Genomic DNA, 19,140 nt, shown 5'->3' on the forward strand with positions numbered 1-19,140 from the left:
CAATACCTTTTAGCATCTATTTATGGATCGTCAGCTTTGTGTGCCTCAACATTCCCTACATTGCTTGAGAAAACAATTAAATCTTTGCAGAAAGCTGAAGTCATATTAGCTGTTTATAAATGTTTGTTGAATTGTTGTAAATTGGATGCTCAGGAACTTAATGAATGTTTCATTCAGCTCAGTCCATGGGAAGTTGCTTTACCATTTTTAGATTTAAAATCAAGGTTGAGTCAACAAAAAATGATGCTCTGGGTATTTTGGACTCCACAGTGCCTTTAAAAGAGGGAACTGGTTATGTTGATGCTGGCAGTGTAATGCTAAAAACACCTCTTTGAGCCACATGATGTGGGCATGTCCTGTGTGTCCTGTGGTGTCAGCTTTCTGGTCAGAAATTATTGTTTGTGTGAGCTATGTTTTGGAGAAATCATTTATATTTTTGAAGTTGTTCGCACACTCTTAAATTATCTTCCTGTGATGTGGGAACTAACAGATAGACAATAAATGTAGATCCTGCAAGGAAGGACAAGAACTCAGCATCTACTACTCAGTAGTCTGAAGATCTCACACTGCCCTTTCCTAATTGCTGATCTTTGATGAAATACCTACTGCACATATTATTCCATATGCTGGTTAGGATTGATGGAGTACGGTTATTGTTAATGTCAGTTAGTGGTGTTTTTACATCTTTCTTCCAGCTATATTGGCAAAATAAAAAGACCTGTGTGTGCTTAGCTTCAGCAAGGTGGTGGCCATGTGTGCCTTCAAAGGAAACCCTGGGCCAGGGTTAATTTTTAATTAAAAACTTGAAAAAGCAGGGCTCAGGTGAGACCTAGTCACACAAGCAGCTGTCATGTTGATCTGGAACCATGTGGCAATTGCTTCATTCAGTTTCATGACATCACAAACCCCTCCTCCCCTCAAAGGGGTTGCAGTCGTGGTGTGGTGTGTGCATGGCGCAAGACATTACAAAGTGCTCAGTACCCAACCCTAGTGCAAGCATCCCAAAACACTGCCGTTTCTGCAGATGTCTGTCTTCAAAATAAGTTGACAGGGCTTGCTTGCAATTTCTGCTGGAAATCTTGCTGCCATTCTCCCAGACTTTTGCTGTGCCTGGCATGCATTTTGCCTTCTTCAAGCGTAACTAATTGGGGATCTCCCCTCACCTCTTTATTTCTCCCACCGCTCCCCCCCCCCCCAAGTCCAGCTTTCCACAAGGGATGACACTGTAGCTTTAACAATGGCACCGAGGTCTAAAGGCTTCCTTCCAAACTTGGCATTTGGACTTTTGCAGAAGTGACGGGACCGGTGGTTGTAATTTGAGAGGGAGGGGGAGAGAGAAAGAGAGAGAGAGATCCTACGGCCAAAAGCCAAGATCCCGCGTTACCACCACCAATCCAGATGCAGCAGCAAAAGAGTAGCAAACCAAGCGGCTTCAGGCAGGTCTAGCTAGAATCTCTCTCTCTCTCTCTCTCTGCTTTTGCTCGCACGTTTCTTTACTTGGAAGGCAGAGTGGAGGGAGGAGGGAAAACGTGCTGGAGGTGCATAGGGAACTTGGAGGGAAAGAAATAAAAAGCAACTCCTCCCTAGGGCTCGCTCGCTCGCTCTCTCCCCGCGCACACAACTTCCCACCTCCCGGACTAGAGACGATCTCGTGCGGGACTCGAGAGAGATCTTTTTCAGGAGAAGCCAAACGGCGAGACCCAATGAAGCCCCGCGCGGAGGGCGAGAGGACTTGATCTTCCGCGCGCCGCCGTCTGCCTTCGCCCGCCGTCGGGGAGCCGCTTCTCCGCCTCTCCCCTTGGCCGGGATGGGGCTGCCCCTGGGGCTTCGCCTGGTGGGGCTGCTGGGCTGCTTGGGCAGCGTGTGCCGCGGCTACTTCGACGGGCCGCTGTACCCGGAGATGTCCAACGGGACGCTGCACCACTACTTCGTGCCCGACGGCGACTACGAGGAGAACGACGACCCGGAGAAGTGCCAGCTGCTCTTCAGGGTGAGCGAGCGGCGGCGCTGCTGGGCGGCCGAGGAGGAGCAGCGGGCGGCGGCGGCGGCCCCCGGCCTGACCCTGCGCGAGGAGCTCACCGTCCTGGGCCGGCAGGTGGAGGACGCGGCGCGGGTGCTGGAGGGCATCCGCAAGAGCATCTCGTACGACCTGGACGGCGAGGAGAGCTACGGCAAGTACCTGCGCCGCGAGGCCACGCAGATCGGCGACGCCTACGCCAACTCGGACAAGTCCCTGGGCGAGCTGGAAAACAAGTTCCGGCAGGGCCAGGAGCAGGAGAGCCGCGAGGGGAGCCGCCTCAGCGAGGACTTCGCCGGCATGCTGGTGCACGCGCGCGCCCTCCTCAAGGACACGCTGGCCGTCTCGGCGGGCCTCCGGGACAAGTACGAGCTGCTCGCGCTCACCGTGCGCAGCCACGGCACGCGCCTCAGCCGCCTCAAGACCGAGTACCTCAAAGGCTGAGGAGGACGCCGACGACGCCTCCACTTGGGACCTTTCGCCGCCCCACAACAGCTCGGCAAGGCGCGGAAAGCCTCCGCGCGCGTAATTTGCGCGCCTTCCCTCCTGCTATTCGAAACGGCGGCTGTGATTTGTCAGTCATATCATCCTTCCCGCGTAGCACTTTGAAAGTGCAAAGGAACCCTGGAGGCGGCGGTTCTCCTCAGGGGACAGGTTGTTGTGGGGCTATATTAAAGGACAGCAAGCTGGCAATTAATTGGGCTGTCTTATTTTATTTGCCACCACCGAGGGTGCCATTTCTGCCTTAGGCACTCAAATGGCTTGGAACACTTGTTTTGTTTTGCTTTTTTAATAATAATAATAATAATAATAATAATAATAATGCTTACAGACTCCTGTGCCCTTCCCAACTTTCTGACGTGCAGAAACTCAACAGGTGACTGTTACATCTCTGTGTGAAAAGAACTGCACCTGTTGGGTTTCTGCCTGTCACACAGCTGTTGAATGCACATGGATCCTGTGGGTGGGGGAGAGGTGCCTTACAAGCTGGTTGTGTTGTGTTCATCCTCTGCTTTGAGGGTAATGTGTAAAAAGGAGGTGCAAGTAATTAACAGGGCAGTCTATACCTACCTGCTTGGAAATAAGATCTGTTGAGTCCAGCCAGCCATGCTCCCATGAAGGCATATATCGAACTGCAGCCTTGCTGGCTAAAAAAAACCCATTGGTGGATTACTTATGCATGCATTTTCCAGATGTGGATATGGAGGCTGGAGTGTGACTTGTCAGCAGCTTTTGAAGCCTGCACTACTGCACAACCAAGAGTAGCTCAGTTGTGGATAACTGGGTTGTACAGCTATCCCACGAGTCTTACTAGTATTTATATTATTAGATAGTCCTGGACATACGGGAAAACTTTGCAATCAGTCCCAATTCAGCAGAGTTAGGCACTCTGAAACCAGTTGTGGTCAGTAACCCAGGGAAATAAGTCGCTGAGGCCAAAAGATAATGACTTGCTAATAGCTTTTGGACCTTGCTCTCAGCTTCCTCCCAACTGCAGCCAGTTGTTCATGGGTTGTGTTTTCACAACAAACCTGTGAGGTAGACCACTGTTTGCCCCTTTTATATTGGAAGAGATGAAGCTGAGTGACCTGTCCAAGACTATTGCAAGGGTCACCCCAGGTCATAAGTCTTAATTGTCCGTCAACTTATAGTTGTTAAATCATGTTGCAATCCTCATATTCTCTGGCCAACTGGGGAATTTGTTGCTCCTTACCCCCTTCTGTAAGCCTGTCAGACTTAATTAAGGATAGCTAAAGAGAAGTTTCATTCCACTCTTTCACAGCTGATAGCTGACATGGAGGTTTTTTAAAATCTTGATTAGTGATTCTGAGAATGAAATCAAGGAGTTATTTTAGGTTCCATAATCGGGAGCAGAAGGGTGTGATCTTTTGTAAACATTTCCAGAGAGGTAGCTGCAAACTTTTGTATGAGGCCTCAAGAGAAGTAAGAGAATAAGTTTCCCATCCTTTCAGTGTGTGTTGGGGAAAACAGGAATTCAAATACTCATTAGAGGTTGTATGGAGCCAGAATGTGGAAACTATTTATTTGGCAAAGTACAAGGGTGTGGTGTTCATCCATATCACACAAGACTGCAAGAATATAGCCTTCTCTCTCTCTTAAAAAAAAATATGGGGTTATCTTCACCAGATGAGGGGGAAATTCCCACCTCTTTATCATATTTAACACTTATCCCAGTCATAGAGTATGGAGAATATCTGCAGTAACAGCTTCATCATCTCATCTCTCCCATGCCATCATCATTTCTCCTATTCCACCTTTACTCAGTGCAGAATACACAACTGTGTGCTTAGTGTACTTCTGATTGCATTCCTCTAAACTTTCAAAATTAGGTGAGCTGGAGCTGTGAACATTCTGATATCAAGGGTTTTGTTCTATCAAATGTGGATTTGTGTCTTAGGCACTTTTAAATACAAGTGACAGTCTTTAAGATGCGAAACCCTAGGGCCTGCCTGAAAAACTCTGCCAGACTTGAAGCAGTGACTCCCATCCTTTTCCTCCTCTTTCCTTTTGTGCAAGAATTGTTTTAAATTCTGTAAAAGGATTTAGCGTAGTTGGAAGCTACTGTTGAGTCTAGCTTGGCTCCCTCCAGGATGTAAATTTCCTGCCCACTGGGAGACAGCCCAGCTGGAATGCCAGCAACAGTGAGAGATTGGAATCTGAGCCATCCTTCCCTTCATCGAGAGTTCGAACTTGCCAGATCTAAATATAAAAAGTAATTGCTATGGTGTCCGCAGAGTGGTTTTCTAGTGGAGCTGTAAGATTTCAAAAAAACATTTCTTCTCTTATGTGGAATGGCAGTGCTCCATAGTAAGGGGCAGTCCTTAAAACCAAAATAGGGCTTTCTGGCAACATTACTCCAAGCTCAGAACAGGTAATTCTGTACCCTTTGAAAAAAAGACAGGGGAACGCTTCCAAGTAACCTTTAAGAATAAAATGGAACGGAGGTAGTCAGATTCCCACTCTAAAAGAAGGTGACAAATCCTGTTGACTCTTCTTTTGCACTAGGAATTTCAGGTACTGTACAGGTAAACAATAAGAATCTAATTCCTCAGGCTTTCAATAGATGAGAGTAAGGCTCCTGGAGCCAGCAGGGCAGTAGAAGACTTTCTTTCTATTTCAATGTGTAGCCACCTGGGATATATGAATTCCCAGCAGTAATTTGACTCCAAGTAGCAATAGTCTTTTCCATTGCTGCAAATCCTTTCCCCTTGCTGCTACATCATCACTACCACCACACTTCTTTCCTCTAGCGGTTCTGTTTCCTAATTGCTCACACTGTAGGGATTTCACTTGCCATGTTAAACAATAAGAGGTGCTCTGCAATTGCAGTGCCTGTGACACAGTTCTGCAGAGCTGAGGTATTTGGAAATAACTGGATGTATTGTGTACAAGGGGGCTATTTTGTCTGGAATAAAAGGCATTCCTAAGACATCTGTTCAGATACTAAAATACTACTCTCCGTCTTCTGTACTTTCATAGTACTGAATGTAACACATGCTTGATGGAAATTATTGATGAATTTGCAGGCACTCTTACCCTTCCAAAAAAAAAAATATTCCAGTCTTCCAGCCATTTCATTACCTACATCTCTCTACAAGAAAACCCTGCTATGGGTTCTGTGCATACTTACTTGGAAGTAAGCCCCATTGGACTCAGTGAGACTTGCTTCTGAATAAACAGCTTGGTGCTGTAAAGACCACAGGATTCTTTACCAAACACATCTCAGTGCTCTCAGTGCATGGTTCATTCCTTCACCTATTCCTTTTCCTAGTACCTTGCATAATACTAGCCCTTACCTGATTCTGCTCTTTTAAGATCACTGCATTAAATATCAAATATTGGAAGTACCTTTTCAAGTTAGCCATTAATTCTATATATATTTATTTACATGTCAGCTTAGAAGTAAAGGGCTTTTCCCTAGGAGAGTTGAGTTTAGGATTGCACTGCCACCCACTTAACCTGGAAGTTAAGTCCCATTGAACTCGATGGGGGTGGCTTCTGAACAGAAAAATATAGGATTGCACTGTAAGATAACCCTTATATCAGAAGTTCTGTCATTGTCAAGTCAACTAATTAACCTGGGCAGTGCTCAGTCATCTAGTTCTGAAACATGTTGTGATTTCACTAGTGACTCTTGAAGGATTGCTTGTGAATTTGCAGGCATGAGTGGTCCAGCAATGGCTTGCCCCATACCATGTTCATTATGTGTAAACCAGCAGCACTGGTCACATTGTGCTCCCGCTTGATTGAACAACAATCTATAACCCTAGGCATCTGACTATTCTTACCTATGCAGAAACTGGCTATGTGTCCTCAACAATGTGACAAAGCAGTAAGAAATCACATAGTGAGAAAAATATTATAATACTGGGTTATCCAGAAGCAGGCCTACTTTAGCTTCATTTCCACTGATACCCTAGAGAGGTATGAGACACCCTCTAATAAGAGTTTGCTTTTCAAGGTGGTATTTATTAAATTTACTATTTCTTGAAAGTATACATTGTAAATGGTATGCAACAAATATAAATGAAATCTTGACATATTAAGTTAAGCATTCTAATATTTAACAACTATTTTGTATTCCATTGTGTATCTTTAATAATGTATTCTTATTTGGACTTTCTATTGCTGTTTTCAACCAGAAACTGCCCCCCTAAAAACACACACCCCTAAATACAAATTCAACAGCCATATGTGGATAAAACAAGGAGTCTTAAATCCACACTGAGGTGTGTATATGTGGTCACACATTTTGCCCTGGTTTACCTTTTGTTTTCTCATTCACTCCGATATGGGCATGGCCCACAGCTCACTTCAACCAGCGTGTGAAATTGGCATGGGTTGCAGTCCTGTGCACACTTACGCAAGACATAAGATCCATGGTATGTGTGCTTATAATTTATACATCTTGTCATATCGTGAAGTAGGCTGCAGTTAAATTGGACTGCGTTCTTCCATATAGTTGGTCTGTTGGGCTTAATCAGCTTAACCGTGCAAATTTGCAACTTTGGTTGTATGCCTGGAACGCAAACAGCATTTTGCTGAGATTATTCCAGAACAAGCAGTTTGTAGCTCAAACTAAAAGCTGTGATTTTTCTTTCTTTTGTAATAAAAAAGCAGGACATTTTGTATGGTCACCTGCAAACCAGTAATGAGGAAACACCCATGGGGGCCAAATGTGGCCCTCAAGGACTTTCTGTCTATGGAACTTTTCCCAGACCCTACCCCTTTCTGACCCCCAGTGTTTTCACTTGGCTGGAGGGGCGGGTTGCCCTTGAGCTCCAATAATGCCTCTGGCTTGTCTGGGTGGAGAAGGGCATTCGCAGGCACCACCCACTTTCATCTTGCCGCCACCCACCACTGGCACATGGCGCATGGAAGGTTGCCCAGAAGGCAGTGTGTCCCCTGGGCTGAAAAAAATTCCCCACCCTGCTGTAAACCATCAGTACCCACAAAGGACGTGTGAAACACATGCAGAAGCTGGAGCCAGCAATTATCTATGTGTGTGACCACCTGAATAAGGATTATTTCTCCCATTGTTCTGTTCACAGTGTAAGGACACATTTCTTTTTATTCCATAACCTTATTTCTTTTATAACAACATCAGCTCCTAAATATATTTCTCCTCCTCCTTTTAAACGTATTTCCTTGTGAGACTGTCATGTAAGCATGCTTAGTATTGCAGCCTAAACCTGGTTAAGTTTTTTTGTTCTAATACACCAGTAACTTTCATGTTGCCATACTTTTGCTAGCTTTTTTTTTTTAAAAAAAGAATCCTTTGTGCCCCTAGACAATAGCAAAAGAGCATGGTGGGGAATTGGTTTTGATTTTATTTTAATTTCAACTGTTCTATTTAATTCAGAATCGAAGTTAATATGAGCTACATTTAAGAAGGAATACTGTCTTTGTATGGTTCTAATAAATATTTAAAGAAACATGTTGAAGTCCTGTTTTGGAGGGCATTTTAATCATGTCATTCTAGAAGTTTCCTTTGCCCCTTTGACAGCACTGCAAAAATCTGAGCAGCAACCTATCAAGGGGTTTCTTTCATTTAACATAAGATTTAATTGAATTTGAATGTAAAAGTTTCCAAGCCAATAAAGTTTTTTTATAAAGTAGTGCTTTAAAAATATAGGCCACTTCCAGACTCAGTATTTTGGCGCTGGGATTCAACTGCATACCAGCAAATTCAGATTGCAAAATTAAAGTGGATTTGGTGCTCTAGTGCAAACAAGCCCACTGCTCCCAACCCATCATTTGTGGTAATGAAAATGATGGTAAAATGAATTGGAAAGTGTGGAGTAACACTAGCTCCCATTGCTCTAACCCAGCTTCTGCCAACCTAGCAGTTCGAAAGCATACCAACACAAGTAAATAAATAGGTACCACTGCCATGGGAAGGTAAACGGCATTTCCGTGCACTCTGGTACTCATCACCGTGTCCAGTTGCATCAGAAGCGGCTTAGTCATGCTGGTCACATGACCTGGAAAGTTGTCTCCAGACGGACGCCGGCTGCCTCGGCCTGAAGTGAGATGAGTGCCGCACCCCATAGTCGCCTTTGATTGGACTTAACTGTCCAGAGGTCCTTTACCTTTTTTCCCTATGATATAACCTCTCAAACTTAGATTTGTCATGACTACTGTTTTCTTTGTTTCAGTAGGACATGATGGTACAGGGGTACCTCAGGTTAAGTACTTAATTCATTCCGGAGGCCTGTTCTTAACCTGAAACTGTTCTTAACCTGAAGCACCACTTTAGCTAATGGGGCCTCCTGCTGCCGCCGTGCCGCCGGAGCACGATTTCTGTTCTTATCCTGAAGCAAAGTTCTTAACCTGAAGCACTATTTCTGGGTTAGCGGAGTCTGTAACCTGAAGCGTATGTAACCTGAAGTGTATGTAACCCGAGGCACCACTGTATTGCCAAACAGCACTGTTCCACCTACATTTGTGTTCACTGATGAGCACCTTGTCTCAAAAGTCAACATTTTGTTTTGGAAGATGAATACCAGGACAAAGTGCACTTGAAAGTTTTCTGCTGACACTTATAATTAGAGTACAGCATTCCATTTACACTTTGCCTCCTTTGGCTAATCCTTCTGCAATAATAGTATACTGTAATAAAATTGATTGATTACAAACATTTACAGTTCTGTTACAATGGTAATGAATTTTGCCATTCCTTTGGTTATAAAAGTATCAGACTTCTTTTTTTAAAGTTCAGAGCTCAGAGCATGAACTTTTTTCTTTCAGCTTCCTGAAAAACAGTGGTAAAACATGAGTGTCAATTTACTTAAGTGTCAGGACTCTGGCCAAAATGTAACTTGTAAATTCTATTTAAAGAAAATAATGTTGAACTCTTGGCTTGAATCCATCCAATGGTTTCTTTAAAAAACCAAAGTTTATTCAAATCCTACAGAAACCCCTGATATTATTCAGCCAAAGTCAAGCACACTTAAAACCTATGTATGTTTAGGAGAAATTTAAGTGCATGTTTAACCCTTCCATTCCAATAGTGACCACCATTTTTGGTTTAACTATACTGGAAGCTGGGCTAGCTTTGATACAGCAAGAAAATGGTCCTCTATGTGGATCTTATGAATTATGTGGATCTTATGAATTATGGTGCTGGAGGAGACTCTTGAGAGTCCCATGGACTGCAAGAAGATCAAGCCTCTCCATTCTTAAGGAAATCAGCCCTGAGTGCTCACTGGAAGGACAGATCGTGAAGCTGAGGCTCCAGTACTTTGGCCACCTCATGAGAAGAGAAGACTCCCTGGAAAAGACCCTGATGCTGGGAAAGATGGAGGGCACAAGGAGAAGGAGACGACAGAGGACGAGATGTTTGGATAGTGTTCACGAAGCTACCAGCATGAGTTTGACCAAACTGCGGGAGGCAGTGGAAGACAGAAGTGCCTGGCGTGCTCTGGTCCATGGGGTCACGAAAAGTCAGACACGACTAAACGACTAAACAACAACAACATGTGGATCTTCTCTAGCAAATTGCTGCTTGATAGGAGTTAAACCCAATATTCTGCAGCCTACTTAACCCTTTCCTCCTATGCCAAAGGCACACATTCAGAATCTCCCATATAAAATGGCACTCTCAGATGCTTCCAAGCTAACCCGATCATAGTGCCATTCCATTGTTAGGTCATATTGATATCAGGACCATGGTCTATAATCTTTTCAAGTGTACACAGAATAGAAAAGGGAGATGTAGAGATACCATACTTGGCAGTTGCTACCATTAAAATAACACAGTAAGATGCATTATAGGTTAGAGAATTTCACACTCTCAAATACCTTCTTGGAAATGCCAATGACTTCAATGGGAAGCAGTAAATATATCTAACTGTGACATGTAGTTAGGAAAGAGCTCAATATAACTATGATGGCAGATTGCAAAGTAGCATGCCAAAGAAAATGTCATAATGGTAATTTTCCTGTCCTTGTCATTCAGACCACTTCCAAACTTTTGTGGGAGGGTGTCAATCAAATATGGACAAATTTAGGCTTCCTCAATGAAAGTGGATTAAAGTGCTCATGTACTCTTGTGCAAGGAACACACTTTAAAAACATGGGAAATTTTGCAGTAAGGAAATTGATGGGAACATGCACTTGAAAGCTTAAGATAGTCAATCGCCAGGAAGTTGTATAACCTCTGTACAAACAAATCAGAATGCATGCTCAGTAAACAGACATCATTTATCCTCCATGCAGGCTTTGTGCAAACAAATCAGAATGAATGATCAACAGAAATGTCATACTGTAAAAGAACAGGTGCATGAAATGAAAAATAAATTAGCTCTTTGCCCTCTTAAATCAGCAGCGTGAAGAAGTCACAAGCATCAACATTTGATAAAACTCAAAGTGGATTTGTTTCTCAACAAAGGTTGTGAACTCACCAGAAAAAAGGCCCTAGCAACTTGATCTACAGAAAGTAAAGCAGAGAGACCTTCTCAGCTGCCAATGTCTGCAGATCAAGCTACAATGGATGGTTGAAAGTTGCCAACCTTTAATTCCCAATGCCTTTCCTCAAGAACATTTCTAATGCCTCCCCCGTCTTATGTTACATAAACAACAAGGAAGTTCATGTTTTGGAAGTTTTTAAAACAACTGATGTCCATTTAAAACCATGTCAGTGCCAACATAAGACCTAGGCACTTGCTCTGGGGTAATCTCATTCTTTCCAGTGGAACGTACTCTGGAACAAATGCCGTGAGCACTGCAGCTGTATTTATTTTCACTGTTCAGGAGTGAACAGGCACTTTCCAGCCTTTCAAAGGAACAAAGCACTTTGAACATTCTAAACAAAGAGCTGGGGATCTTTACAGCGCTTGACTTCATGCTATCAAGCAGAATCGTACGGGACATATGTCTCTAAAGGACAAATTGGTTGGACGTTTTTAAATTTCACATATGAAAATGTCCCTTGGCAAACAGAACTAAGTTGCCTTTTAACATTTGGGCATCAAGGATGGCAGCACCTTGAATATTGGTGCTTTAAAAAAAAAAACACATTTAAAAGCAGATGTGTTCAAATGCTAGTGGAGAAACATCACCTTTAACATCTTTTGACAATAAGTGTCACGTCCTGTTTAAAGATTGTGATATAGTGAAAGCTAGTTTTCATCATTTATACTATATCTGAGTCCTCATCTGTCTGCTTGATTTAAATGTGAGCCCCGAACCATCTACCACTCTTTACATTTTGCTATGCTCAAGGTGGCAGACAAGGGAGGCTTGGGGACTTCCCCTTGCCATCAGTGGGGACACGATGAATCCTTTGTTTGTTGGGAAATCTAGGTGCTTCATTTTTCTCCCTGCTGATTACCCTGTGTAATGGGATGACCAAGTCAGCCACAGCTCTACAGGTGGTAGGTTGGGGAGCGGGGGTGGGGGCAGAGTGTCCTCAGAGGCTTAGCAATCGTATCTATCAAGGCACAGGATTTCACTTTTCAGTCAGGACAGAGGTCTTTATGGAAGCTGCAAATGATTCAGTGCTCCCCATTATTGTCACATAAATCCATATATCACACAAAACACATTGGGTTCCTCAAGTTTTCCACCACATGAGGGTGCATTTCCATATTACTCTGTCTGCATATTTAAAAGCAAAACATGCATTGGATTGTCACTGAAGTCATTCTGGGATCTGAAAAGACTCTTTTCCAGTAAACAGTTCAACTTCAACTTTTTCGTGGCTTAGCCATTTTCATATTAAAAGAAAGAAAGGCTTTTAGCAGGAATGTTTTATCAGGTGCTGCAAGAAATCATATTGAAGGCTGACTCAACCATACAGGCAATGTCCTAATGAATTAATGACCCATCAAAATTGGTACTAGCCTCAGATTAGTTATTTAACATGCAACGAAATCTTGTTGTCATTTTAAAAAATGCTTGGATGTCTAGAAAGGACTCCTATTCCTGGAAAGGTTGTCTGGAAAGGAATAGGTGGCTACTTAGAAAGCTAAACTGCAAACATATGTATATATGTCTATGTGTCTGTCTGTCTGTCTGTCTGTCTGTCTATCTACCCTCCCCCCCCCCCACATAGTTATAGTAAAATATGTTGTAAACCACTGGTCTTCAACTGGTAGATCAGTGGGCTGTGGCCCAATCCAAGTTGGGTTACAACAGGAGCACTACTACCATACAAGTATATGCTACAAGGTTAAGAAATGGATCCCAAAATGCATGTCTGGGTTAAAAGTGCGTCATCGGTCTGAAAAAAGTTGTAGATACTTGTTCTAAACCATGTGCTACAGATTATATATCCTTTACTGGGCAGTAAAAAGAGGACCAAAATTCTGAATCTTATTAACTCTGTAAAGTATTTTCATGCTGGGTTTTATGTGAGAACCTTATCTTTATTTTAACATCCCCTAAATGTCACTCCTGGTGGGGTTTTTTTTAATAACTCTTCCCATGACATCTAATTTTGAACTTTCTTTTGAAACAAAAATATTAAATGCATACATACATACATACATACATACATACATACATACATTTTCATGCAGCTCTGAAGGATTATTAGTCTGTACAAATAGAAGCTATGATCTTGAACAATGAAGCAAGAGTGCTGTTCTTAAAGTTTGACAGAAATGTCTGGTGTTTTTCAAACAGGAAAAATGTGCCTGGGCCTGAAGACAGTTAAAGAAAACTATTTCTTCAGTCTCTTTCCCTACTTTGATCTTTATTCAACCAAAGAAGAAAACGGGGGCTGAATTTATTTCTTGAAACATGGAGATACCTCATTTCCAAAAACTGTGGACCAGACAGTGTTTTTCAAGACTGCTTCATATATGGAAACTATTAATTCTGGGCAAGTTAAACACCGTTGTTCCATTGATTTCAGGTAGAGAGAAATCAGTGGAGCTGATTGATAAGTGCTTCACTTTGCTAGATTGTGGATACTGCAAACCTTCCCTGCAAATCTTGTCTTATTCATCTGATTCTCATGCCATGGAAGTGCCTGAAGAACTAATCTCTTATTCTATTCCATGTTACTGTGACAACACATGAATGTAGAAACTGCTTGGAAAGAGGAAGATCACAGAGCAAGAACCACACCAGCATCCTAGCATTGCTGAGGGGAATGCCTTTGGCATGATTCCTCCCATATGAGTCCTACATAAGCCAGGGAAAAGTGTGGAATAGAGCTATACAGAAACAGCACCTACATATATCTCATAATTTAGCAAGTTCTTTATCTCTATTAGCCAAATCACTGCATAATTCAGAGATCGCATAATCTTATGGTACTTTCCTAACACTTAACCAATTTTTGCTTGTTTCTAAAAACCTTTTCTCAAAGTTTCAAGATCCATCATACACAGAATAGTTCTAAAAAGGTTAACTGTAAGAATAATCATGTTCCAAAATGAATCCTTTGCTCATCCATGGCAACTGACTGCTTTACCAAAGCTGTTGCATGACTAGTGGACAATACTCAGGTGTGATTACAAAGCCAAGTTGTTGTAAGATGGTTTTTCCATGCAAGTCTTCATATGAAACGTTTTTCTTCTAAATGTGTCCCAGCAGGGTGGCACTTGTTCCTTTAGAAGCAGAACTTTCCGGCACAGTAAATTCCATCCAGTTGTGACCATGCAGGAGCACATTCTTAAGAAATGCCCTGTGTAGCAGACGATTAACATTAATCGCCTACTTATTTCTCCCATGGGACAGGTCACATGGTCTAAGGCTCCTCTGTGACACATAACTCCAGATACAGATGCAGCTTCTAGGTGGCAATTTTCATAATTTCCACAGCTTGAAAATGTGTGAGTGGGAAACTGAGGCAAGTAATGCCAGGTAAGTTGTCATGAGAGCCAGTGTGATGTAGCATGTCAGATAGGGACCAGAGCAGTACTCGCCAGCCTAGTGCCCTCCAGATGCCTTGGACTACATCTCCCATCAGTCCCACTCAACATATGCTAGCTGGGGCTAATGGCAGTTGCAGCCCAAAACATCTGGAGGACACAAGGTTGGGGAATGCTGGACTAGGGAATGCTGTTTTCAGATCCCTGCTCAGCCATGGCAGGGCCAGGTCCCTGCTTAATCTACTACTACATGGCATGAAGCCATGTGCACTGTCCCGAGACCCCTGAAGAAACAGCAGTATAAAAATATAATAAATAGTTGCTACATGCAACTGTAGCAGGCACATGGGACAAAACCTTATGTTGAAGCACTCCCACTTAATTGGGTTGTTATGATGGCCAACGTGGGGCTGGATGGAATAAGTAAATTAACCTTTCTGTAAAATGATATTGTGACAGTAACAAAAACACGTAGTGCACTGTAAAGGAAACGAGTTCCAGATTTTCATTACACATTACTTTGGATATTTCTATTTTAAAGTTCCATTTTACAAGCATTCAGAAAATAGAAGGATAATGGTAATGAGTCATAGTTTTGCTGAGTTATTATGTAATCTAGAAAGGAGTGTGCTTTATTTCAGTTGGATAAGATTCTTTTCCACTTGGATCTCATGCAACACCCATTATACATTCCATAGGATGTATCAATCAAGCAAACACTGCTGACTTAAATTTGTTTCAGAATTACATCTGCAGCTGCAGAAATGTTTAACTCCAAGATTTCTATCCTCACTCAATTCGTTTTGAAATATTTTCTTTCATTCCCCCCCCCCCCCCCGAATTAATTACTACAATTTGAGAGTGTATTTCATGAGAATTTAAAATGAAATGCTGGCAATACTTCATTAGACTGGAATGGGTTGAAGTCCCTCCTTGCTGTTTCATTATCACTGTCTCCACCCCTATAAGTAGACAATTTGTGTAGTCTGTGTGCTATAGGAAGCATGGTATATAGAAAGGCAGGGCACTTCCATACGACCTGATTACTGAGCATTCATTCCGGTTTATTTGCTAGAGTGGATGGCTACTTAATGAGCCTTCATTCAGATTTGGTTGTGGGGAGGTTAGATGATGTTGCATCAAAGCAAGCGTTATCCCACATTTTCCAATGCATTTTGCCATCTATATATGTGACTTAGAGGGATGTAGGTGGTGCTGTTGTCTAAGCCACTGAGCCTCTTGGGCTTGCCAATCAGAAGGTCAGCAGTTCAAATCCGCATGATGGGGTGAGCACCTGTTGCTCTGTTCCAGCTTTTACCAACCTAGCAGTTTGAAAGCATACCAACGGAAATAGAAAAATATGTACCGCTGTGGCGGGAAGGTAAACGGCATTTCCATGCGCTCTGGCTTCTGCCATGTTTTGTTGCACCAGAAGCAGTTTAGTCATGCTGGCCACATGACCCAGAAAGCTGTCTGTGGACAAATGCCGGCTCCCTCAGCCTGAAGCGAGATGAGCACCACACCCCACAGTCACCTTTGACTGGACCTAACCATCCAGGGGTCTGTTACCTTTTATACCTATATATGACTTAGGTAAAGTCAACTTTTTTTATAAAGTTACCTTTTTTATATGTGACTTACAGGACAGAATTAAGACATATTATGAACAGATTACAGCACTGAGTCTTATAGAATAGAGCTACCAACCCAAATATTTAATTTCCTATACATAACAAAACTGAGTATGAATTAATTTTCCAGTCTTGTTGCCAAAATGGCTGTTAAAATCTAATTCACAAAACAGTCTTTTAAGTTCTCTACTACATCTGCTCCTGTTTCCATCAATCACACTACCCATTCTTAAATCCAAGTAAAATGTTGCAGTCTTTGATAAAGACGTTGGCTTGACAGTATTAAAACACTGGAGATATTCCATACATTATTTCTGGTGTAACACTGATGAATAGGCTTTACACTTGGCGGTGTTGATACTTGGAGCTTGATTTCACTACTTGCAACTCCACAGTGTGCTGTTCCTTAATTCTGCACTTATGCAAAGCCATAATTGTTTGTCTTATTGGCTGTGAAATCACCTAGTGTACGTCTGAGGAGCAATGAATTATGAATTTGCAAGAGCTAAACACTGAATTGCAAAGTCATGCAATTACCAGTTTCTTTATCTTGGCTGTATTGTGTTAAAAAGAGAAGACAGTTTTTGCACTTTCCAATTTTGTGACATCTACTGAAGATTTGCTCTGCACATCTATAGCTCTACTATACGAACTTAGGCTAGATTATGGCTGAATGCTAGAAGAAACTTCTTCGTGGAAAACAACTGAACAATAGAACCTAGGGATCTTATGGGTTATCGTTGTTATATATCTTCAAGCTGAATAGATGTTCATCTGTGGGGGTTGTTCTAGTTCTGGATTACCTTCCTCTAGCAGGGGGCTAGAGTGAGTAACCTAGAAGGCTCTGCAATTCTACATAGAAATTACATTGGAAGTTTAGATCCTATCTAGTTAAACACATGGTGCAATCTGAATACAGGTATAAAGACATAACAAGAGAAAGTTGTAGAGATTGCCTCTGCTACTGGGAAGTATAGCAGTGGGGGGATACCAGCCTTCCATGTTGTGAGCTGCGCTTTCCTGCTGAGCACTACAGCAGACCCAATTCTCCCTTTCCAGAGGAAAAGTGAGAGGGCAGCTGTTCCCTGCAATCATTTTATGTTCCCCACATTCACAGGCCTGTTCACTGCCACCCAGAGTGAGTTGAGGCGCTCTTGCTGTACAAAGGAGGGGGGACCTTCCCAAGGCCAAATCTCAAGCCTCTCTATCTGGCTCTCCACATACCACACACCCCTATCCCTGTGTGCTTGAACGAGAAGGATTCTTGCTTGTCCAGAAAGAGGGGTTTGGGTACAAAACCAGTCTATTGCACAGAGATAAAAATGGCCCTTTTACTTCATTTATTACATTTACACCCTACCTCTTTCTCCAATGAGCTCAAGGTGGTCTCATGGTTTCCCCCTTCCCCATTTTATCCTCGCAAACAAACCCTGCGAGGCAGCTTAAGCAGAGAGGCAGCGACTGGCCCAAGGTCACCCCACGGCCGAGTGGGGATCCCAGATCCTAGTCCGATGCTCTAACCACTACACCACCCTGCCCCTCTGGTATATGGCCCGAGGAAGGTTGCTTAGAAGGCAATGCGGCCCCGGGGCTGAAAAGCCCTGTCAAGGAACGGGTAGATTTCTAATCATCCAGCCGGTCGCCCGCGGGCTTTCCTGGCCCGCGGGATGCGACCTCGAAGGGTGTCTATCTTTAACTCTATCGTTGCTGACGGCACCTCCTTCCAAGCAACAGGTCTGGGGGCAGCACTCAAAAAATATATCCCGGCATGCCCTGCGCTTTGAGCTTCTCTCCCGGGCGCGCATACCTTCCCAAACGAGAAGGGGTGCGCGCGCGCGCAACTGAATCACCGCCTACCGCCTTTGCAGCTGCTCTTTGAAGGCGAGCCGGCGAACTGACCTTCGCCTCCTCTGCCGCGGCTTGCTTGTTTGCCCGCCTGCGCCGTTCCTTCCCTGCCTCAGCCGAAGGCGGCGGCGGTGGGAGGACCCAGTTGGCCGGCTTTGCCCAGCTGTAGCGCCAGGCAGGTAAGGAGCCCTCCCACCCGCCGCAGCTCGCGCGCGCTGTTTGGAAAGCCCAGCCTGTGGCTCGGGAGGCCGAAGGTGGCTGCGTCGCCTCTGGCAGGCGCTTTAGGGCAGAGTTCATGGGTGGCTCCTCCTTTTTGGCCTCGTCGCCGGTGGGGGGAGGGAGGGACGGAGAGAGGAGGATCCTATTCCTCAACTGCTTGCTAGCACAGTCCTCTCCGAAAGTTAACTCGGCGGCAAGTCCTGCAGAATTTAACGGGGACCTATTCCCAAATAAAGTGCAGCTGGGCTTGCAGTCTTAACTCCTGCGAAAGGGGTGGGGGAACCAGTGGAAGCCCCCACCACCCCCACTATTGGGTTCTTTCAGGGGCATCGGGACCTGCATGTAGAGGAAAACCTTGTACAACAGACCTTGCAGAAAAGCTTGTGAGGAGATAGGAACCTCCCATGGGTGAGGCTGGGCTGAGGCAGCCATGGGCATTTCCCTGGTACAAATCCACTCCATATACAGAGGGAGCCGTAGAAGAGGCATGGGGTGCCGCAAAATGTTGCTAATGGAGTGTGCATGCTCAGGGGCCTGGCCAGCTTCCAACCTTGCCCTCTATCACACACCAGTACGTTCCCCCCTTTTCCATTCCCCCTGTCCTAGTCAGCCAGCCCATACAAAACTTTTTCAGTACTCTCTGTTCTGCTTTTGGGTATCCCCCCTTCCACACTTCGGTTCCTCAGTGCCCCCCCCTTTTTGCACTTACGCAAACTTTTGGGCTGTCCCAGACTTGATGCTACTTGTGTGCAGGTGCATAAGGAACCACACTATGTGAACATATTTGCATTCAGTAAACAAGATGATAGGAAGCAAGTGAATCATTTTCAGACTAAAACAATGAGTCCCGTATTCAGGCTTATGCTGCACATATGTGGTGTATGGTAAACGCCTCTCCATTTTGCACAATGATGCAGGTAGCCAAATGACCCTTGTGCGAGAGAGCCATATGGTATGATAGCTGTGGGAAATGGCGGGGCCTTGTTTTCATGTGTGTTTGTTTTGAATCATTGTCATGGATCCAACCTGGAACATGCAATGCAATTATAAATAACAGTGCAATCCAAACCCAAGACCTGTC

General features: G+C 43.8%; 3 protein-coding genes across 4 annotated transcripts in view; 2 read left to right on the forward strand and 1 right to left on the reverse strand.

The window, feature by feature from the left end:
* Positions 1-19,140, reverse strand: part of LOC114583989 (uncharacterized) — a 58,274-nt gene that overhangs the window by 32,096 nt on the left and 7,038 nt on the right. Inside the window, exon 2 of the mRNA XM_077933642.1 lies at positions 17,895-18,259. Within this exon, the coding sequence (XP_077789768.1) occupies positions 17,895-18,259 (365 nt within the window). The remainder of the gene's footprint in view (positions 1-17,894; positions 18,260-19,140) is intronic.
* Positions 1,013-9,179, forward strand: FIBIN (fin bud initiation factor homolog). The gene has a single exon (XM_028729348.2). The coding sequence runs from the start codon at positions 1,808-1,810 to the stop codon at positions 2,459-2,461; it is 654 nt and encodes a 217-aa protein (XP_028585181.1). The 5' UTR covers positions 1,013-1,807; the 3' UTR covers positions 2,462-9,179.
* BBOX1 (gamma-butyrobetaine hydroxylase 1) overlaps positions 17,890-19,140 on the forward strand; it is a 34,380-nt gene continuing 33,129 nt past the window's right edge. For both annotated transcript variants that reach the window (XM_077929737.1, XM_077929729.1), the window contains exon 1: positions 17,890-18,019. The gene's annotated coding sequence lies outside the window, so the exon portion shown is untranslated. The remainder of the gene's footprint in view (positions 18,020-19,140) is intronic.

The sequence above is a fragment of the Podarcis muralis genome, chromosome 1 (genome assembly GCF_964188315.1).
Source record: "Podarcis muralis chromosome 1, rPodMur119.hap1.1, whole genome shotgun sequence".
In the NCBI taxonomy this organism is placed as follows: domain Eukaryota; kingdom Metazoa; phylum Chordata; class Lepidosauria; order Squamata; family Lacertidae; genus Podarcis; species Podarcis muralis.

What these genes read in the sequence shown, in the direction of transcription:
- FIBIN (XM_028729348.2), top strand. Translation starts at nt 1,808, where the DNA reads ATGGGGCTGCCCCTGGGGCTTCGCCTGGTGGGGCTGCTGGGCTGCTTG.